The sequence below is a fragment of the Saccostrea echinata genome, unplaced genomic scaffold, assembly GCF_033153115.1.
Source record: "Saccostrea echinata isolate AGI-Se365-2 ecotype Australia unplaced genomic scaffold, CSIRO_AGI_Sech_v1 ptg000030l, whole genome shotgun sequence".
Lineage (NCBI taxonomy): Eukaryota > Metazoa > Mollusca > Bivalvia > Ostreida > Ostreidae > Saccostrea > Saccostrea echinata.
In genome coordinates, this window is record NW_026889779.1 from 31,695,001 (window position 1) to 31,712,108 (window position 17,108).

General features: G+C 32.9%; 2 protein-coding genes across 2 annotated transcripts; one reads left to right on the forward strand and one right to left on the reverse strand.

The window, feature by feature from the left end:
• Positions 1-1,545: 1,545 nt before the first annotated feature.
• Positions 1,546-4,016, forward strand: LOC133196713 (uncharacterized). The gene is made up of 3 exons (XM_061332572.1): positions 1,546-1,774; positions 3,436-3,591; positions 3,690-4,016. The coding sequence occupies exons 1-3, from the start codon at positions 1,546-1,548 to the stop codon at positions 3,893-3,895; spliced, it is 591 nt and encodes a 196-aa protein (XP_061188556.1). The 3' UTR covers positions 3,896-4,016.
• A 2,938-nt stretch (positions 4,017-6,954) lies between these two features.
• LOC133196714 (mRNA export factor GLE1-like) lies at positions 6,955-14,352 on the reverse strand. Its single transcript, XM_061332573.1, has 7 exons — positions 14,286-14,352; positions 13,536-13,907; positions 11,125-11,247; positions 10,717-10,875; positions 10,198-10,313; positions 9,749-9,848; positions 6,955-9,223 (listed from the first exon to the last, which is right to left on the reverse strand). The coding sequence occupies exons 2-7, from the start codon at positions 13,818-13,820 to the stop codon at positions 9,038-9,040; spliced, it is 969 nt and encodes a 322-aa protein (XP_061188557.1). The 5' UTR covers positions 13,821-13,907; positions 14,286-14,352; the 3' UTR covers positions 6,955-9,037.
• Positions 14,353-17,108: the final 2,756 nt, after the last annotated feature.

Sequence of the window (17,108 nt, forward strand, 5' to 3'; positions counted from 1 at the left end):
AAAGCGTATTAATGCCTTTTAAAAAGGCGTAATAACGCCTTTTAGAAAGGCGTAATAACGCCTTTTAGAAAGGCGTAATAACGCCTTTTGGAAAGGCGTAATAACGCCTTTTTTCGCGTTATAACGCCTTTTGGAAAGGCGTTATAACGCCTTTTAGAAAGGCGTAATAACGCCTTTTTTCGCGTTATAACGCCTTTTGGAAAGGCGTAATTACGCCTTTATTTGCGTTATTACGCCTTTTTCCGCGTTATAACGCCTTTTAAAAGGCGTTATAACGCCTTTTAAATTTTTTTTACCGTAGTTTGATCCTAATAGGCTTTCGTAGAAAGGACAGTTATGCATTATCGGCCTCAATTTTAGATTACAGTAGTTCTAGATTAAACTTTATCTTTAAAAAAAATGATTGAAAGATGTAATTTTGTTGCTTATAAAATGTTGGTTGTAATTTTTTATACGGAATTTTTCTAACCATGTGAATGAAGTACATGTATAAACGCAGAATTAGAATTTTTAAAGAGGCAGAATGCCTGATTATAATAATATTTAGGTAAAACACAGGCACGTAGCATCGTTTATAAAAGGGGGATGGCAGGCAGAAAAATAATTTATAACTTACCTAAACAAATGTTGTCAAGCGAAAAAAAATCCAAAGGTTGTATAAAATCTAATATTCTGTTTCGGGGGGGGGGGGGGGTAGGGGTATGCTTAGGTTCTAAGTTTTTCGTAAAGAAAAATTTTGAATACATTTACATGGGAGTGGCATTATATGAATAGAGTTACTTTCGAAACAACGAAATTTGTATATAATGTCCACTAAACCCTTTTAGATGACAATTCAACGAAATTTTATTCCCACGAAAATTTGTGCTTCTACAGTATAATGCAAAAAAAAAAGGGGGAGGCTTGTAATTATAACATTTTCGTACGAGATTATGCTTCGGCAAAAGTGGGGGCCAATTTAAGCCCCCCTTCTGTTACTACGTATATACAGTATATAATGCCGTTTTTGAAGTGTCTTGCATGACACACGGACCACTAAAAATGGGTCATTACTGAAATCCAGCAGAAACCACGGTGTTGCTTTTCAAGTTCGCAAGATACAAGTAGTACCGAAGCATGCAGTAATTCTGGTCCTTTCCACAAAGACGTTAAAATTGGAAATATTAGATGTCTGTTAATTTAAGTTGGATAATTTCATACATATTCATGTAAACACAACAGTAAATGAACTGAATGAGTAGGTATTAACATAGAGTACAGATAAGCTTGTTCTCTTTTGGTTCCGTTCAGTTATCAGCCTGATAAATTCTCTGCTTTATTGAAGTATATCTCCTTTCTGATTGTATTTCTATCTCCTTTCTGATTGTATTTCTTTATAAAATTTTAGCCTGGCACGATTTTTAAAGAAAGGGTTTACATAGTGTCTAGTTATTGCCGCTGTAGTGTTGATATAAGGGTAGGGGTCACTTCTTGCAGAGGATGTCAAGATGTGACAGAAAAGTGAGAACGCATGAACTGCAACTTCCCCCGATTAATTAAAATCCCATGATAAAACCAAAGACAGTATTTTCAGACGATATGTCTCTTTTTATGGACAGTTCCATCTACAAGAGGGTGGCATTCATTCTTTCCATACTTGGTCTGGCAGTGGAATTCTTGAGCTTTGTGTCCCCATTCTGGGTTTCTAAGACTTATAAGAACAGCACCGCGATTAATGTGGGTCTGTGGCTGACATGTGTGAATCTAGACTGTACTGGCATCATTAATCGCCCAGGTAAGTGTAACGGTTTTAAATTCTTGCAAAAGAGACAAAATTCTTGGTGCAATGTGTTTGTTTGCTTTTTTGAATGTAGCGTATTCACTGTATATAACTATTTAAAAACCTTCATAAAAAATTACGCAAACAGGGATACCTAAACTATCAATGGAAAACGAATTAAATTTCTTTGAAATTCACGACACGTTAGACACCATTCTATAGTTTCATATGCCATAGCATTTAGAAAAGAGCTATTGTTGACAAGATTTCAGACATATAAATGCTCATTTTTTTTTCTCAGAACAAAAAAAGTATTAAGGAGAGGATTTTGAACTATGTATATATATATATATATATGTTTATTCACCAATCAAGGGCCCTCAGGGGGCATATACAATTATTTCAGAATGATTACATATAAATAATATTAAAGTATATTGTAATATGAAAGAATATAAATCATATCTATCATGAGGGTACAAATGAAAGATGCACAAAACCACGAGTAGGATACATCAAAATGCAAGATTTGCAACATAATCACAATAGTCTGAAACTGGATCAAAAATATTGAGTAGGGAGAAAACTGAAGGAAGATAAAGAAATTGACAATAATAGCAGTATGCTAATACATGTGTGCTATGTGTGCCCGTAGAAACGTTTTTTTCAAAGTGGGGGGATCACGAAAATAATTAACAAATCTAAACTGCCCAGACTCAAAAATCGTGGGGGGAGGGGGTGTAGGATCTTGAACTTTTGGTCCATTTTTTTAAATGCAAAATTGTGAGATATACTTCGATTTTACATCAACAAAAAGCGTTGTGGGGGGGGGGGGGGGAAGCAGCCTTTGCGTGTATTTCTTTACTAATTTTACAGCAAAGGACTATTAATCTCAAAAAAAGTGGGTGGCGGTGGAGCTCCCTAATTAAACTATATATAGAGGAGATATGATTGTTCGTTTTAGGGCTTTCAAAGACACCACAGAGTCTACACATCTGTTTCATATTTGGATGTTTTATTGACTATATACGGTAACGACCAACTGCATGACAACTAAACTGTATGACAAAAGATAGTACTTTTTCATCGTCAACTTTCCTTAATTGTGTAGTGATACATGTACTCCAGCATCACCTACATATAGTGTTTATGTCTCACAAATGATCGATACGCAAGAAGATACTCTGGGTTAGACCAGTTTTTAAACCGGGGCGGGCTACTAAAAAGCAAGTTGGTGTTACAGGAATTTCAACAACCTCGTTTAAAGTCCGCAACATTTCGAAAATTCTGTGGTCGTTATAATTACCTTGTTTGCAAATAATCCTATCATTGGATCGTATTTGACTGTCATATTTTATACCAATTGTTAAAGCATTGTTTTTGTACTGAATTTGACTACGGATTATTCCGTCTACCTGGTAAGTACGTATGGCCCATGGCGGTGTGACCGGTCGGGGATGCTTGCTCCTCCTAGGCACCTGATCCCATCTCTGGGATTTCCAGAGGTGCCTCTTTTATGCCCTGTTCACGAATTTGTATTGTTTGTAAGTTTGTTTGTTTGTTTTTTTTAGATCGATCACTGTTCGTTTTCTTCACCTTTTTAAATTCATTGCTACTTACTGATAAAAATTTAGGTGCCTGTAATTTCATATAAAGATGATGTTTTAATTTTTTAGCTTGGTTGACAGTGGCAGCCGTGTTTGATCTTCTGTCTCTCTTGTTTGGAGTAACATGTGTCGTCTGTCTTTCTCTCTTCATCTTCAAACCACAGTTTCTCCCCAAAACAAGAAGATGGCCACTCGTCGTCATCATCATCTTCTCATTCGTCCAAGGTTAATTCACATTATTATTTTCGTACTTTTTTGTAATTTTCGTTTCATTGATATTTTGATATAATTGTGCTGACAGAAAAATGTATTTATTTTTTCAGCTTTATTGCAGCAGATTGCTTGTGGTGTTTTTCTTAAGGCAGTACACGATTCCTCTCAGCCCACGGCTCTGTTACCAGAGAACGCTTTCGCTAGCCTCTCCTGGGCTGCGGCCTTCAGCGTCATTGGAGTCATCCTGTACTCAGTTGTCTGCATCCTGTTGTTTACGGATCTCGTCAGAATATGTTTTGCCGTTACGAAATATTGAACATATCCGTTCAAGGAAGGAAGCGGGTTTTCTTTGTGACACTGTATTCACTTTTTTTTCGACAACCACTGATATCGTGCATTTGATACAGACAGGGCTCAAATTTAACGTTTATTTGATTATCCGTAGACAATTTCAATAATTAAACACTTATCCGATGGACGAGTGCATATTTTTGTTAATGTTTAGCTCTGGATGGGCTTTAATACATACATACATATCTTTTGTTAATTTTATTATAATGTATTATATTATCCACTCAGAAACAAAACACATTTATTGTATTTGCTGTTGATGATTAAAGATGTTAAATACGAGTCTTAGATGTTTTAAAATTGATTTCTTTAATCTTTCAACAGTGCCTGTATCAGGAAGGTGGGTCTAACCCCTCCCTTTATTTTCTGGATGGGGATTTATAACTCGTTGCATGATTAACGGGACAAAGAATTTTCATGGGTTATATTTAGAGTTAGAATAACTTGTATTAAATGATCCTTTCCTTTAAGTCAAGAATTTTACTAGTTTGTATCTTTGTTGGCTAAACCTAGCATAAATTCCCAACCCCTTCCCTTTGAAAATCTCAAATCCAGCTCTGCAAAGAACTGCGCACGCTAACTCGAGATTCTTTAATTCCCGCGTACATTTTAATCCATTGAACTCAATCTAAATGAAGATTTTAACATTAAAACTTGATTGAATGCAAAGAAGAGTTCATTAAAAATTAACTAATAAGTTTAACAGGCCCGTATAGCAACGGTTTCAAAAGGGGGAGGGGAAATTCCCCCCCCCCCCAAAAAAAATCTGAGAAGCCAAAACAAAAAAAATCCCCTAAACTGGTCAAAAGTGGGGGGGGGGGGCAACTTCCCAAAATTAACCCACAAGCAAAAAAAAAAAAAAAAGAAAAAAAAAGAAAAAAAAAAAATAGAGAAAGGCTAAAAAGCTAATTTACTGTCCAAATCCTGGAATTTGCCAGCGCTCGACCTAATAACATCAAAAAGTGGGGGTAGGGGGGGGGGGAGGGACCATCATCTGAAGTAAAATTTACTATAGCAAATTACTATATGCAGAAAAAAAGGGGGCGGGATCCCTGCCCCCCCCCCCCCCCGGGCCTGTTTAAAACCAGTGTCTAAAAGGCAATTGTTCATATTTACAGTTCTTTCATAGGGAGAGGGGTAGACAATTTTATCTATTGAAATCAGAATTTAAAACATCACCAGATTCTCAAATACTTATGGGAATAGATAAACGACCTTTAAATCTTTCTGCGTTATTAACTTATGTAAAATTCAACACATAAGATTGATAAAGAATATTTTTATGCCCACGTATCGAAGATCCGGGGGTATATAGTTTTTGCCCTGTCCGTCCGTCTGTCTGTCTGTTTGTCCGCAAAAACATGAACATTGCCCATAACTTTTGATTGGTTGGAGCTATGGCTTTCATATTTCACGTGTGTATTCCTTGTGACAAGACCTTTCTTTGGGTACCACCATATTTGACCTTTTGACCTTGACCTTGGAGTTTGACTCAGTTTTGCAAAATTTACCCAACTTTAACTTTGGCCATAACTTTTGATAAATTGGTGCTAGGGATTTCATACTTCGCATAGGTAATTCTTGTGACAAGACCTTCCTTTGGATACCAACAACTTTGACCCTTTGACCTTGACCTTGGAGTTTGACCTACTTTTGAAAAACTTTAACCTTGGCCATAACTTTTGAACGGTTGGTGCTAAGGCTTTTATACTTCACATATGTAATCCTTGGGACAAGACCTTCTTTTGGATACCAAAAATTTAGGGCTTTCATACTTCACGTATGTAATCCTTGTGACAAGACCTTCTTTTGGATACCAAAAATTGTAATCCATCGACCTTGACCGTGGAGTTTGACCTACTTTTGAAAAACTTTAACCTTGGTCATAACTTTTGAACGATTGGTGCCTCGGCTTTCATATTTCACCTGTATATTTTTTGTGAGAAGGCCTTTCCTTGCATGGTCGTAGGAATCGGGAGGGGGGTACGGTGGGTGCCCCCCCCCCCCCCAATAATTTTGCCGATATATAGATTACTATAGTAAACATAGATACTATATGCTTGTGCCCCCTCAATAAAAACGTCTGATGACCTTTTTTTTTCTTTTCAGGAAATGTTTGGTAGTGTCCCCTCAACTGTCAACTGAAAAATGTATGGCTGTGCCCCCCCCCCCCAAAAAACCCCCTGAAATTGCTTCCTACGGGCCTGCCTTGGGCACTATTAATTTTGACTATTTGACCTTGACCTTGATGTTTGACTTACTTTTGAAAAACTTTAACCTGTTCCATATCTATTCAATGGTTGCTGCTAGGGCTTTCATATTTCACAGGTATATTCCTGGAGACAAGACCTTACTTTGGGTACCAACATATTTGATTTGCATTTGAGAAAGTTTAACCTTTGCTATAAGTTGCCATACGGGGGCATCAGTGTTGTTTCACAAACACATCTTGTTTTATTTGTAATCTCATTTGAAATTTGTAAAAAAAAAAAAAAAAAAAAAAAAAAAAAAAAAAAAAAAAAAAAAAAAAAAAACATAATAAAAAAGACCATTTTTGCTGTTTTTGTTTTAAAACATATCCCCCTATGAAACAACAAAAGCCTCGGTATGAATTTGTCAAATAACATTTCATAACACCTGTAAAAAAAAAGGGGGGGTCACTGGTGGGAAAGATGTTTTAAAAATGTTTTCCTGTCGATTTCTACAGTGAAAAACACAAATTTTACCAAAATTATAGTTATCTCTCTCTTTTTTTCCAAATGAAAATATAAATAAATATCTATATAAACATAAAAAAAATCATTCAAATATGTTAACTTTTGAAAACTGACTTGGAGATAGTCAGCAGAATAAAATACTTACTACTACACAATTCTTTATTTAACCAAGAGAAGTTGAAAAATAAAAAAAAAAAAAGTTACCAGACAATAGAAAGACAAAATGACAGACAGCTAGAAAGATGGATGACAAACCTTGTTTGAGCCTTTGTATTAAGTGAAATACAACAATTATAAGAAAGATAAAATCATTGACAAGAATTTATTCTGCGGTAGTTTTTACAATACAAAACTTAAATACCTGATATAAAAAAGGAATGTAAAAACAAAGGGGGAAAGGACTTCAAATGATGAATATCTGTAATCACTAACACAAAACACTAACTTATACAAGGGACTGAAGCCATTCTTACATAAACAGTAAAGGACTGCAATACAGCTCCCTCAAAATGAATTTAAAAAAAATTTTAAAAAATAGCATTCATACATTATCATATATCTGCTTCCTGATTTAAATATTTTCTGATGAAATGAGCTTCATTAGTAAGCCCATTGAAACCAAAAAATAAAAAATAAATAGATAAATAAATGAATACACTTGATTCAAACATTATTAAAATATTAAGAACTGGTATGTAGTTAAACAGTCAAAGGGCCCTAGAATAATCTAAGTGCATTTAATATTGAATGGACCATAAAAGTCTAGTAACTATTATATACAATGCAGAAGATACCATTAGTACTGATAAATCAGTCCCTCAAAACAGTGTTATATAGTTTCCTTATTTCTGCCTCTCTCTCAAATGTACAACAGGTGTTAAAAGGGATTAAAGGACATGGGATTAACAGATTAAGAACTGAATTCTAACATAATTAGATAAAATGTGCTATATTTGGATCAGACTCTAAACAATACTGGTTTAGGGAAAAGAACATGTCAACACTTGTTTCTGAATGTTGAGTCTGCATTAAATACTTTAAACATTAATTTTATTAATTACGTGTGTATGATCTAAACAGATTATTCAATATCCCACATTTTTTTTCAAAAAAGCAAGTGACAGTACACTGAATAATAGGAAAAAAAAATTCTTGCTGGCTGATTTGCTGTATTATTTCAAATCTAAGTTGTTTTTTTTACTCTTTTGTAAGTACCTAAGGACAATAAGGAATTAATTTGAATATTTTTTTTTAATTAATCCTATATTAACTGTTATTCAACAAAATCTGAAAATTTTTTAAGCAGAATTTTCAATTTTTTGAAATGTTTGGCAAAGTTGTTTGAAAAAAAAAGTCAGTCTAGTGAAATGGAAAGTCAACTTTCACAGCTTTCCTTAGGAGACCAATTAAAATACATGTAGTCTTAATTAACCAAACTTCAGCATAAGGCTTTTCTCTCTTGCAACAAATATGACTAGGTTTGGCAAATCTGTATACTGAAAACAAATTTATCTGGCAGACTAGAATAGCTGATAAATCGTTATCCATATCTCAAAAAATAATAACTAAGGCTTCAGAGAAATAAGGCATAGGAACAGAGGTGCCACTAAGGTTCCTCAGCAGTTCTTGACTGTGTGACAAAAAATTTTCAGGATTGAAACACCTATCTATCTGTCTCAAACCTCAGACAGACAGAATGAAAGGCAGCTCGACAGAAAGACAGGTACACAGTACATACAAATTCTGATTTAAGGCAATGGTATATAACTAATAACATCACATAAAACAAAATATCACTGAGCATAGTAAAATGCCCTAAAATTATTGTATATTTCATTGAAATATTAACCAATGAATTACTGATCTGTTGACAACTGGACATTTGATTTGGCAGTAGCACAAAAGATTTATGCATTCAAGTAAAATATGTACTTTTGTTATCACTGGACGGAATACTGAGTTCTGATCGGAGTACATGTGACATACCGTATATACTCGCCTATAAGTTGGTCCACTTTAAGTAGGTTGTACTTTTTAAGCTTAAATTAGAGGGATTGACCCGCTAAAATACCAATCTTTTTATAACTCGCATATAAGTCAGATAAAGAGTTTTGGACCAAAGTTTAACTCCCAAAAAAGCGACTTATAGGCAAGTATATATGGTACTTCTTTCTAATATGGCAATGCTGAAAAACTTATCAGTATTGTACATAATACTTCAGGATCATTAAAACATTGCATATGTACTTATTTTATATGTTAATATGAGTACCAAGTGTTCCGATATTGAAAAATAAAAGATTTTCAACAGTATGACCACATTTGCACTGCACTGACACTCAAAATTGAACACTTCAGAAAGTATTACTAATTAATATGGATTTTCAAGTTTATTTGACCTTGTGACCTTTAGACTCTGCCCATTGTTTTAACAGGTAGTCTTGTTGAGTCAGCTGTTTCTCAAACCTAGCACACAGTGATTTCAGTTCTTTAATTGTTTGGTCTTTTTCTTTAATTGAGGCATTGAATTTTTCGAGCTTGGCTGTCATATCCTGGCAATTTGCACAATGTCCACCCTAAAAATAAACACAAATTTAGAAATGCAAATTTAAGAAACATATACACTGTATATGTTGTTTTCTTTTTTTTTGGAATACATATATGAATCTCTGATCAAATTTTGTCAGCATGTCTATTGTCCTTTCTTTTTTATCAACTTTTCAAGAACCACTTGACCAATTTCAATCAAACTTGACACAGAGTATCTTATTGTAAAGGGTTACATATTTATTCAAATGAATGGCCTTATCCTAAACCAGAGAAAGAGAAAAATGAAGGAAAACATGTTAACAACAGTGAATGGGTTCACTAACACATTAGTCAAGAAAATGTGACTCAGGTGAGTGATGTAACTTATAGGCCTTTTATTTAATATCAGCATCTAACTAAAGTGTTGGTCCATAAATTAAAAATTCACTCTTTCTTTGCATTTTTATTTTAATTTATTCATCTCTTACTCTCTGTATCTCAGTCTCCTGTCTCAGATCACCATTTCTCCAGGAGAGTGCTCGGAAAGTTTATATTATTATTACAGTTGATACCTTAGACTTGGAGGCTTTGAGCTTCATCCTAAGAGCGTCACATTCCTCCTGTATCCTGGCCAGCTCCTTTGTTAGCTCCTCCAACTGCTGTTGTCTCTCCCTGAAGGAAACAAAGTGTCTACTTTTGAGTGGAACTTGTGAACACTAATGAAAAGCATTCTATAATGGTGATTTGGAAAGAAATTTGAGGGACACTACACACTCTCTCTCTCTATATATATTTCTCCCTCTCTCTCTCTCTCTCTCTCTCTCTCTCTCTCTAACAAGTACACTTCTGTGGTTTAGACTAAACATATTTTCTGTATTACATATTGCCTTTGTGCCTCTCCCTTTCATGGTTTTATGATTAAATGTGGTAAATAAGTTAACTTTTCACATCAGATTGTTTTGGAATTAAACTCTTAGTAGGATTAATAATTAAGTAATGGGTAGTCATATAAGGACCATACCAGGAATTCCCCTTTAAGGCATCTGCCATCTGGTTTTTTAACCTGGTTAATTTCTCATCTCTTATCTTGATCTCCTTGTCTTTAGAGGTAGTGATTTCTAATATCTTTTCCTCAAGCTGAAAGATAAATAAATTCATATTAAAAGACACAAAATATAAAAGTGCCTCTTTCATTTATACCTAGGTGTGATTAATATTCACACAGTAAGAGGATTACAAGTATTTTATTATTTAATTATGTTCTTCTGTAAACTTTCATTCAAAAGCATAATACCAGCCCACCAAAAAAATTCTCCTTTCATTCATTTATGGACTTTATGAGATCAAAATTGATATAAAAGGTAAATAAAAAATTTAAAAGGACAAGGCATTAATAAAGAAATACATGTATTCTGAACATTTTTCACATTTAGATTATAGGAATGGTGTTCTGTAAAATATTTTTCAGTCAAGAAAACAAATGTTTATATACTATATATGCATATAATATCAGTGTTTTATTGTCTGTTAATATATAAACCTCTTTCTTGTGTCTGTCTATCTGTTCTTCATTTTCCTTGCGGAGTTTTTCAATCTGAGCTCGAAGCTCGTCGATTTCTGAGCGAGCTCCTTGTAAGGACTGTTTTGTGGCCTCATGTTCCGATTTCTCTTTGTTTATCTGTCCTGTGAGCGTTTCTTCCTGCCAACATGTGAATAAAACGTGAGTGTTTGCCTGATTTTGTGATGGTTATTTCAGACTACCACAGTTCAATAGCATTAACACAATACCACTTGTCGCTTTTTAAAATTGTCTAACCCGAATCTGCCAACAGCACTTAATAAGACATAAAATTAGGAATTTTATTGATTCTTTCTCCACTCTGAATTTTAAAATCCAGGTTTAAGATGTGAAGTTTCTGATGCATTGATTAAGCGGAGCACCTCATACCTGTGTTTTTAAATCAGATCTCAGTGATGTGATTGTCTGCTCTCCCTCTTGGATCTGCTTCCTCAGCTCCTCAATCAGTTTCTTCAACTCGGCAATCTCTTTCAACAAATCCTTTTCTCTTGCCTGATAACATTAAAATCAACAGATCAATTCGATAAAAATTCTGCTAACACTAAATAAACAGATCAATTATTGAAGAACAATTATACACCAATCATACAGAGCAGAGTAAACATGTAAATGGTCAATTGAAACCTTTTGTCAAGAAAATATAATAAACTCTGCTAGAACCATAAATTTAGTTAAGGGCATGGATCAGTATGTTTCACATATAAACTGCTAAGGCAAAGTTTTATCATTTGTTGAAAAGACACACTTGCTGTACCAAAGAAAAGTGAGAGAGGTGAAAGAGGTTCACCAGTATTGAAAAGCTGGAGATGTTTGGAGTACCTGGGGCACTTTCCATTTAAATTCTGAATAAGAGCCTTGTTTACTCTCTGTAATAATTTTTTGCACCTTTGTGTAGTGTTACGTTCTTAGCTAATTATTGTACACTGTGTGGAGAACTGGGAATTTGAGCCTGGGTAAGCAATAGCCCCTTTTCTTCTGAGGTCCTGAGAAGTTAATTTATAAAGTAAATTATTGATTTCACAAATCCCAGTCCTTTCTAAATATACAGGAAAATGAACTTGTCTATAAAGACATAGCCACAAAAATTCCATCAGTGAGAGACATTTGATTAAAAATTTTCCTTTCTAAATCAGGACACAGACTGAATCTGATTAATTTATCTGAGGTTTTAACACTTTTAGCTCTGTAAACAATGATTCAAAGTATGCTAAAATTTAATCAATTTCAAAGTCAAAAAATTGATTACAATGTTTGAATTGACTTTAGTAAATTCTTCAATGTTGGAACAACCATAGCAGTGAATACACAATTCCGTTACCATTCAGCTTTTGATCTCTCAATTAATAAGGCTTAGATCTTGAAAATGTAATTATCAATTTATCAAATTTATTTTAGATTTGAATGGAATTCTCAGTAAAACCAATCTTTTAGAAAAAGGAGCTTTGATGATTAACATAAGCAAAGGAAAGAGAAATGAAGCCAGTACTATCTTCTCAGATGGAAAAGGGGCAGAGGAGGTTATTCACATCCATCCCCACCCCTCAACAAATCACACTTTTTTAATATATTATCTATAATAATATAACCACAAGATTCAAGAAACTTCCAACTGACATTTTATACATATAATTATATATAAGCAGAAACTAATCTTAATATGTATTTAAAAAGATTTTGAGAAGGAAGGTTCATTTCAGAGGCCAGACAACCACTTGAGATGTATTTTAGATTGTTTTGAGGTTGGTATCTTGAAGCATCTAGAATGTTTGAATGGGATCTCTGAATAAACAAAGACAAATATTAAATACAGATAACCAACTCTTCCAGTATACTTGTCATTTAATTTGTAGCATGGTAAATACCAACGAACAAACCTTCACACCTTATACAGCAGCAAAGCTTACGACAGGCTCAATTTATATACTGTGGGGTAGAAATCTGCTTTAGAATATAAAAAAAATGCCATAAAACATTCCATTAAGAGAAGTTTTTGTTGATCACCTCACACCAAGCAATAAAAATCTTATCTTGGTATAAATCTCTCTGTAATTTAAAAACAAATCATTTAGATTTGCTCTGATAACATTTTATTAAATGATATATAAAGAACTGAAGAGGTAGTTTTCCTTTATTCCTTAACTATATTTAAATATTGGGTTCTGACTTCTGACTTCAGAGCAACAAAACTGTTCAAATGCCTAAAGAGAATATAAGGTATCTATAGCTATTTTGATATTCTACAGGCATTTGTTTTGAAGTATTATATGGTTAAGCATCACTGTATGAGTGCATGCTGCATTCAATGAAAAATAGATGGATATATGAAGTGGATTGCCTGCATAACGTAAACATTTCATTCTTACATGAAAGGATCAGTTCATATTAATAAATACTTGGGATGACATTTATATCCACAACTATAATTATTGTGACGTAGATAAAAAAGAAACTTCTGTCTATGTGGAAAAAAGTAATTTTGTGTAAGACAAGCAGCAAAAACATTACTATTTCAGATCTCTCTATGAAGTGGGTATACAATACTAATAATAGATACATATCCCTCCTTTCTAAAATAAGTGATTGACCAGATATTTCCATATACTACACAAAACAAGTTTGTTTTATGTTATAAGAAAAAATTTCATCTAACAAATAAATGCCCTCTTTTCATCAAGAAAATCCAAAACCAATGCAACACTGTTAATTAACCAATGGAATTAAAACATCATCTTTATGCATGTTATGTTTGCATATCCTATTAAAATAAGAGTAATTTCTACCTTGGCATCCTGGAGTTCCTTCTTGTACTCAGATTCCTGTGATTTTGTGCTGGAGCCAGAATCTGATTTGGCTGATTGTACTTTCACTTTCTCCTCTTTCTTTTCTTTTACAGGCGGCACTGCCAGGGCGTTCCCAAGGATTCCCTGGTTATCCTTCTCTAGGTTAACTTTTGAGGAGACCGAGGAAGCCGACGGGATGTGTGGGATTTTTTCACTCCCTCCAGACTTAAGGTTGGCCCTTATTGACCCTAGAGGGCGGAACCTGCCTCTACCATTGTGAGACATTGTTCCCAAGCTATATGTAATGCGTGCTGTTAGATGACCTTTCACAGCATGGTACCTGACTCTTTCATTCAGTGGGAAATTCAAGATCTAAAATATGTATAGTTATATGTATTAGTGTTTATTTTGAATATTGTAGCACAGGATGGATACATTCTTTTTCCTGTGCATAACCTTGGATATTTTGCTATCTTGGGTGCAGTGCATGACTTATGACTTTGGAGAGATTGATCAAAATTAAACATGTAACCGTGCGGGTATCACCTTCTTCAAAGTTAAGACTTTATTGTCTCATCTTTAATGGGATCATTATCATCATTGTACGAACGAAAAAATTTTTTATAAATTCCCTTAATCAATTATTGAATTAACTGTGATCGATTTTAAAACTAAATATGCTGAAAATTCTTTACACAGAAACTCATTTTGTATCAAAGTGTTCATCGTGAAATTCACACATGATCTTACCTAAAATAAATTACATCCCTAAAATATCTTAACACATTCTCAAATAAACAACCGTTTAGTGTTCACATACGTGCCGAATGATCGGTTCATCGAGCACTTGCTGTGGCGTCTTTTGTTTCCAAGATGCCCTAACAAGTAGATGAAACGAGCGATTTGATTGGACAGATTGACTTACAAAGTTAAATAACTCTCAAGAATGTACACAGCAGTTACGTCCCTTTGACCATAAAGCTAAAGGACAACCAACAGAATTTTCACAGAATGTTTGAATCCGTGTACATGACGGTAAAACTTAGGTACATGAATTTTCATAAAACCTCCACTTGTGCAAAAAATAACTATTTACGGAAGAACCAAAAATAAATTAACAAGAAAAACAAACAAGTAACAACCCCCCCCCCCCCAACAAAAACAAAAAAAAAAGAAAAAAAAAACAATAAAAAAAAAAGAAACAAACAAATAGAAGAAAAAAAAAAACAAATAAAACAGAAAAGAATGGAGAAATGGCGAAATTCATGAAAAACCCGTATCTTGTACGTATATGGGGAGAGGGTCATACCCAACTAAGGGAAAATCGTCTCAACTTAAACGATCTCCAGTGGGGTCTACTTTTCTCCGGACACTGAAAATCCACAAAAGAAATCCAAACAAACAGACCAAAAAAAAAAAAAAAAAAAACCTCGAAAACAAACAAGTAAAAACAACCCCCAACCCAACCCCGAAAAAATAAACACTAACAAAACGAAGTAATAAGAACAAAATAAAAAAAAGGAAAGAAGGAAAGAAAAAGAGAAAAAAGAAAAGAAAAAGATAGAAAAAAAACTCCAAGCAAATAAAAAACAAAACAATAAGAACAAAAAACAAACAAATAAATAAATACAACAAAACAAAGTAAAGAAGACAAGAAAGGGAAAATCAAGGGTTAATTCAAGCTGGAAACTTATCAAGGTTAAACCATACTTCTGTGCAATTCCTTTTAAAATGGAGGCTAACCTCTCGCTCCTCCCCCTTTAAGGCAAAATTTTTTTTCGTTACTTGAAATAAACCGTCTTGTACTAAAGAATAAAGTATTCATATTGACACTATCCTGAGAATATGTAGGTAGAGTAGAGGAATTATTTCATTAGGCATAACACAACTTTAAAATTCCTAAGTAATAACTTAGGAACATCTTAAGGTCTGACGACACGTTCCTTGAATATCTGTTTTTATATGTTTTAGTAATATACCAAAAACATCTATAATTATTATAACCTAGCTTGTGAATTCTAAACATTTTTCAAAATGCTTAAATATATATATATATATATATATATATATATATATATATATATATATATATATATATATATATATATATATATATATATATATATATATATATATATATATATATATATATATATATATATATATATATATATATATATATATATATATATATATATATATATTAGGGATGGCAACGAATATTCGAACATTCGAATATTCATTCGATGAGTTGATATTCGAATATGAATTTAAGATTCGAATATTCGGTGTTTTTCAGATTTCAAAAGAAAAAAAAATTAGGAAGTACTGTGGTTAATAAATTTTGATTAGAACAGTGCTGGAATTATACCTGTTTAATTTACCAGCGATCAATTTCGATCGCCTGATTTCTTTCACTATTTTCTTATCTTATAGATTTACTAAATTACATGTATTTTGTTTTGAGTAAGATGTTAAAGAATTGTACAATAACGCTTTATGTATAATACAAAACGTAAAAATGAAAACCTTCTTAGAATGTCTAAAAGACGTGAAGAGTATACTTATCAAAATAAATTTAATTGATCATTGAATAAATGTCCGATAGAATTAGTCTGTAATTGATATTATAAAGGGCTCAATTTCAGAATGTGTAAATTACTTGATTATCTCGGATTGTACATAATCCTGAATTTTATATTCATTATCGGGGAACTAGTTAATTACCTAAGAAAATTGTCTATGGAAATATTTGTTTATATTTTAAAAACATTGTATCAAAGGTTATAATCATACGTGTATCTATTATTAGGCAGATAATTGTAATTTATTACACGTATTGAAAAATCTGAACAGTACAAATACCGTTACGAATATATCTTGCATTTGGTAAGACGACTGGTTCCACAGTTGGAGCTACTATAAAATATAAATACACGTTTCATTTGTTAAAATTATGCTTTTCTATATTTAAATCAATTATTTATTTCAAACATCGACAAATATCAAATGGAATTTCTTATTGTACACCTACAAAAGTCTTCATACAATTTTACTTCCAATATAATTATACCTACACTATACCTTTCATGAGAGTAGGATGATGCATATTTAAATTAAAAGATTTTATTTATTTTGTCGAATATTCGAATACTTTCATTGAATATTCGAATATGAATTATTGACAAAATTGACATCCCTAATATATATATATATATATATATATATATATATATATATATATATATATATATATATATATATATATATATATATATATATATATATATATATATATATATATACACACACAAATGCCTGGCAATGTACCCCAATATTTTGTGAGGAAGCGTAGCAATACTTCAGTCACAAATTCTTGAGAAAAATGATATTTGAGGAACATGTCGTCAGACCCTAGGAAACCTTTGTGAAACAGGCCCCTGGATCTTTGGAGAAATGCTAATGTGATTCCTATTTTAAAACATGAATTCTTGCCCATGGTTAATTATAGAATAAATAATGCTCGAATGTATATATAAATGATCATTAAGTATCAAATAGACTGCTAATTGG

Excerpts from the sequence above, each read along its gene's own strand:
- LOC133196714 (XM_061332573.1), bottom strand. The coding sequence starts at position 13,820 with ATGTCTCACAATGGTAGAGGCAGGTTCCGCCCTCTAGGGTCAATAAGG. Across the intron at positions 10,876-11,124 it reads GATCTGATTTAAAAACACAG|GAAGAAACGCTCACAGGACA; the intron begins GTATGAGGTGCT and ends ACATGTTGGCAG. Across the intron at positions 10,314-10,716 it reads TAGACAGACACAAGAAAGAG|CTTGAGGAAAAGATATTAGA; the intron begins GTTTATATATTA and ends TTTATCTTTCAG.
- LOC133196713 (XM_061332572.1), top strand. The coding sequence starts at position 1,546 with ATGATAAAACCAAAGACAGTATTTTCAGACGATATGTCTCTTTTTATG. Across the intron at positions 1,775-3,435 it reads TGGCATCATTAATCGCCCAG|CTTGGTTGACAGTGGCAGCC; the intron begins GTAAGTGTAACG and ends TTAATTTTTTAG. Across the intron at positions 3,592-3,689 it reads CATCTTCTCATTCGTCCAAG|CTTTATTGCAGCAGATTGCT; the intron begins GTTAATTCACAT and ends TTATTTTTTCAG.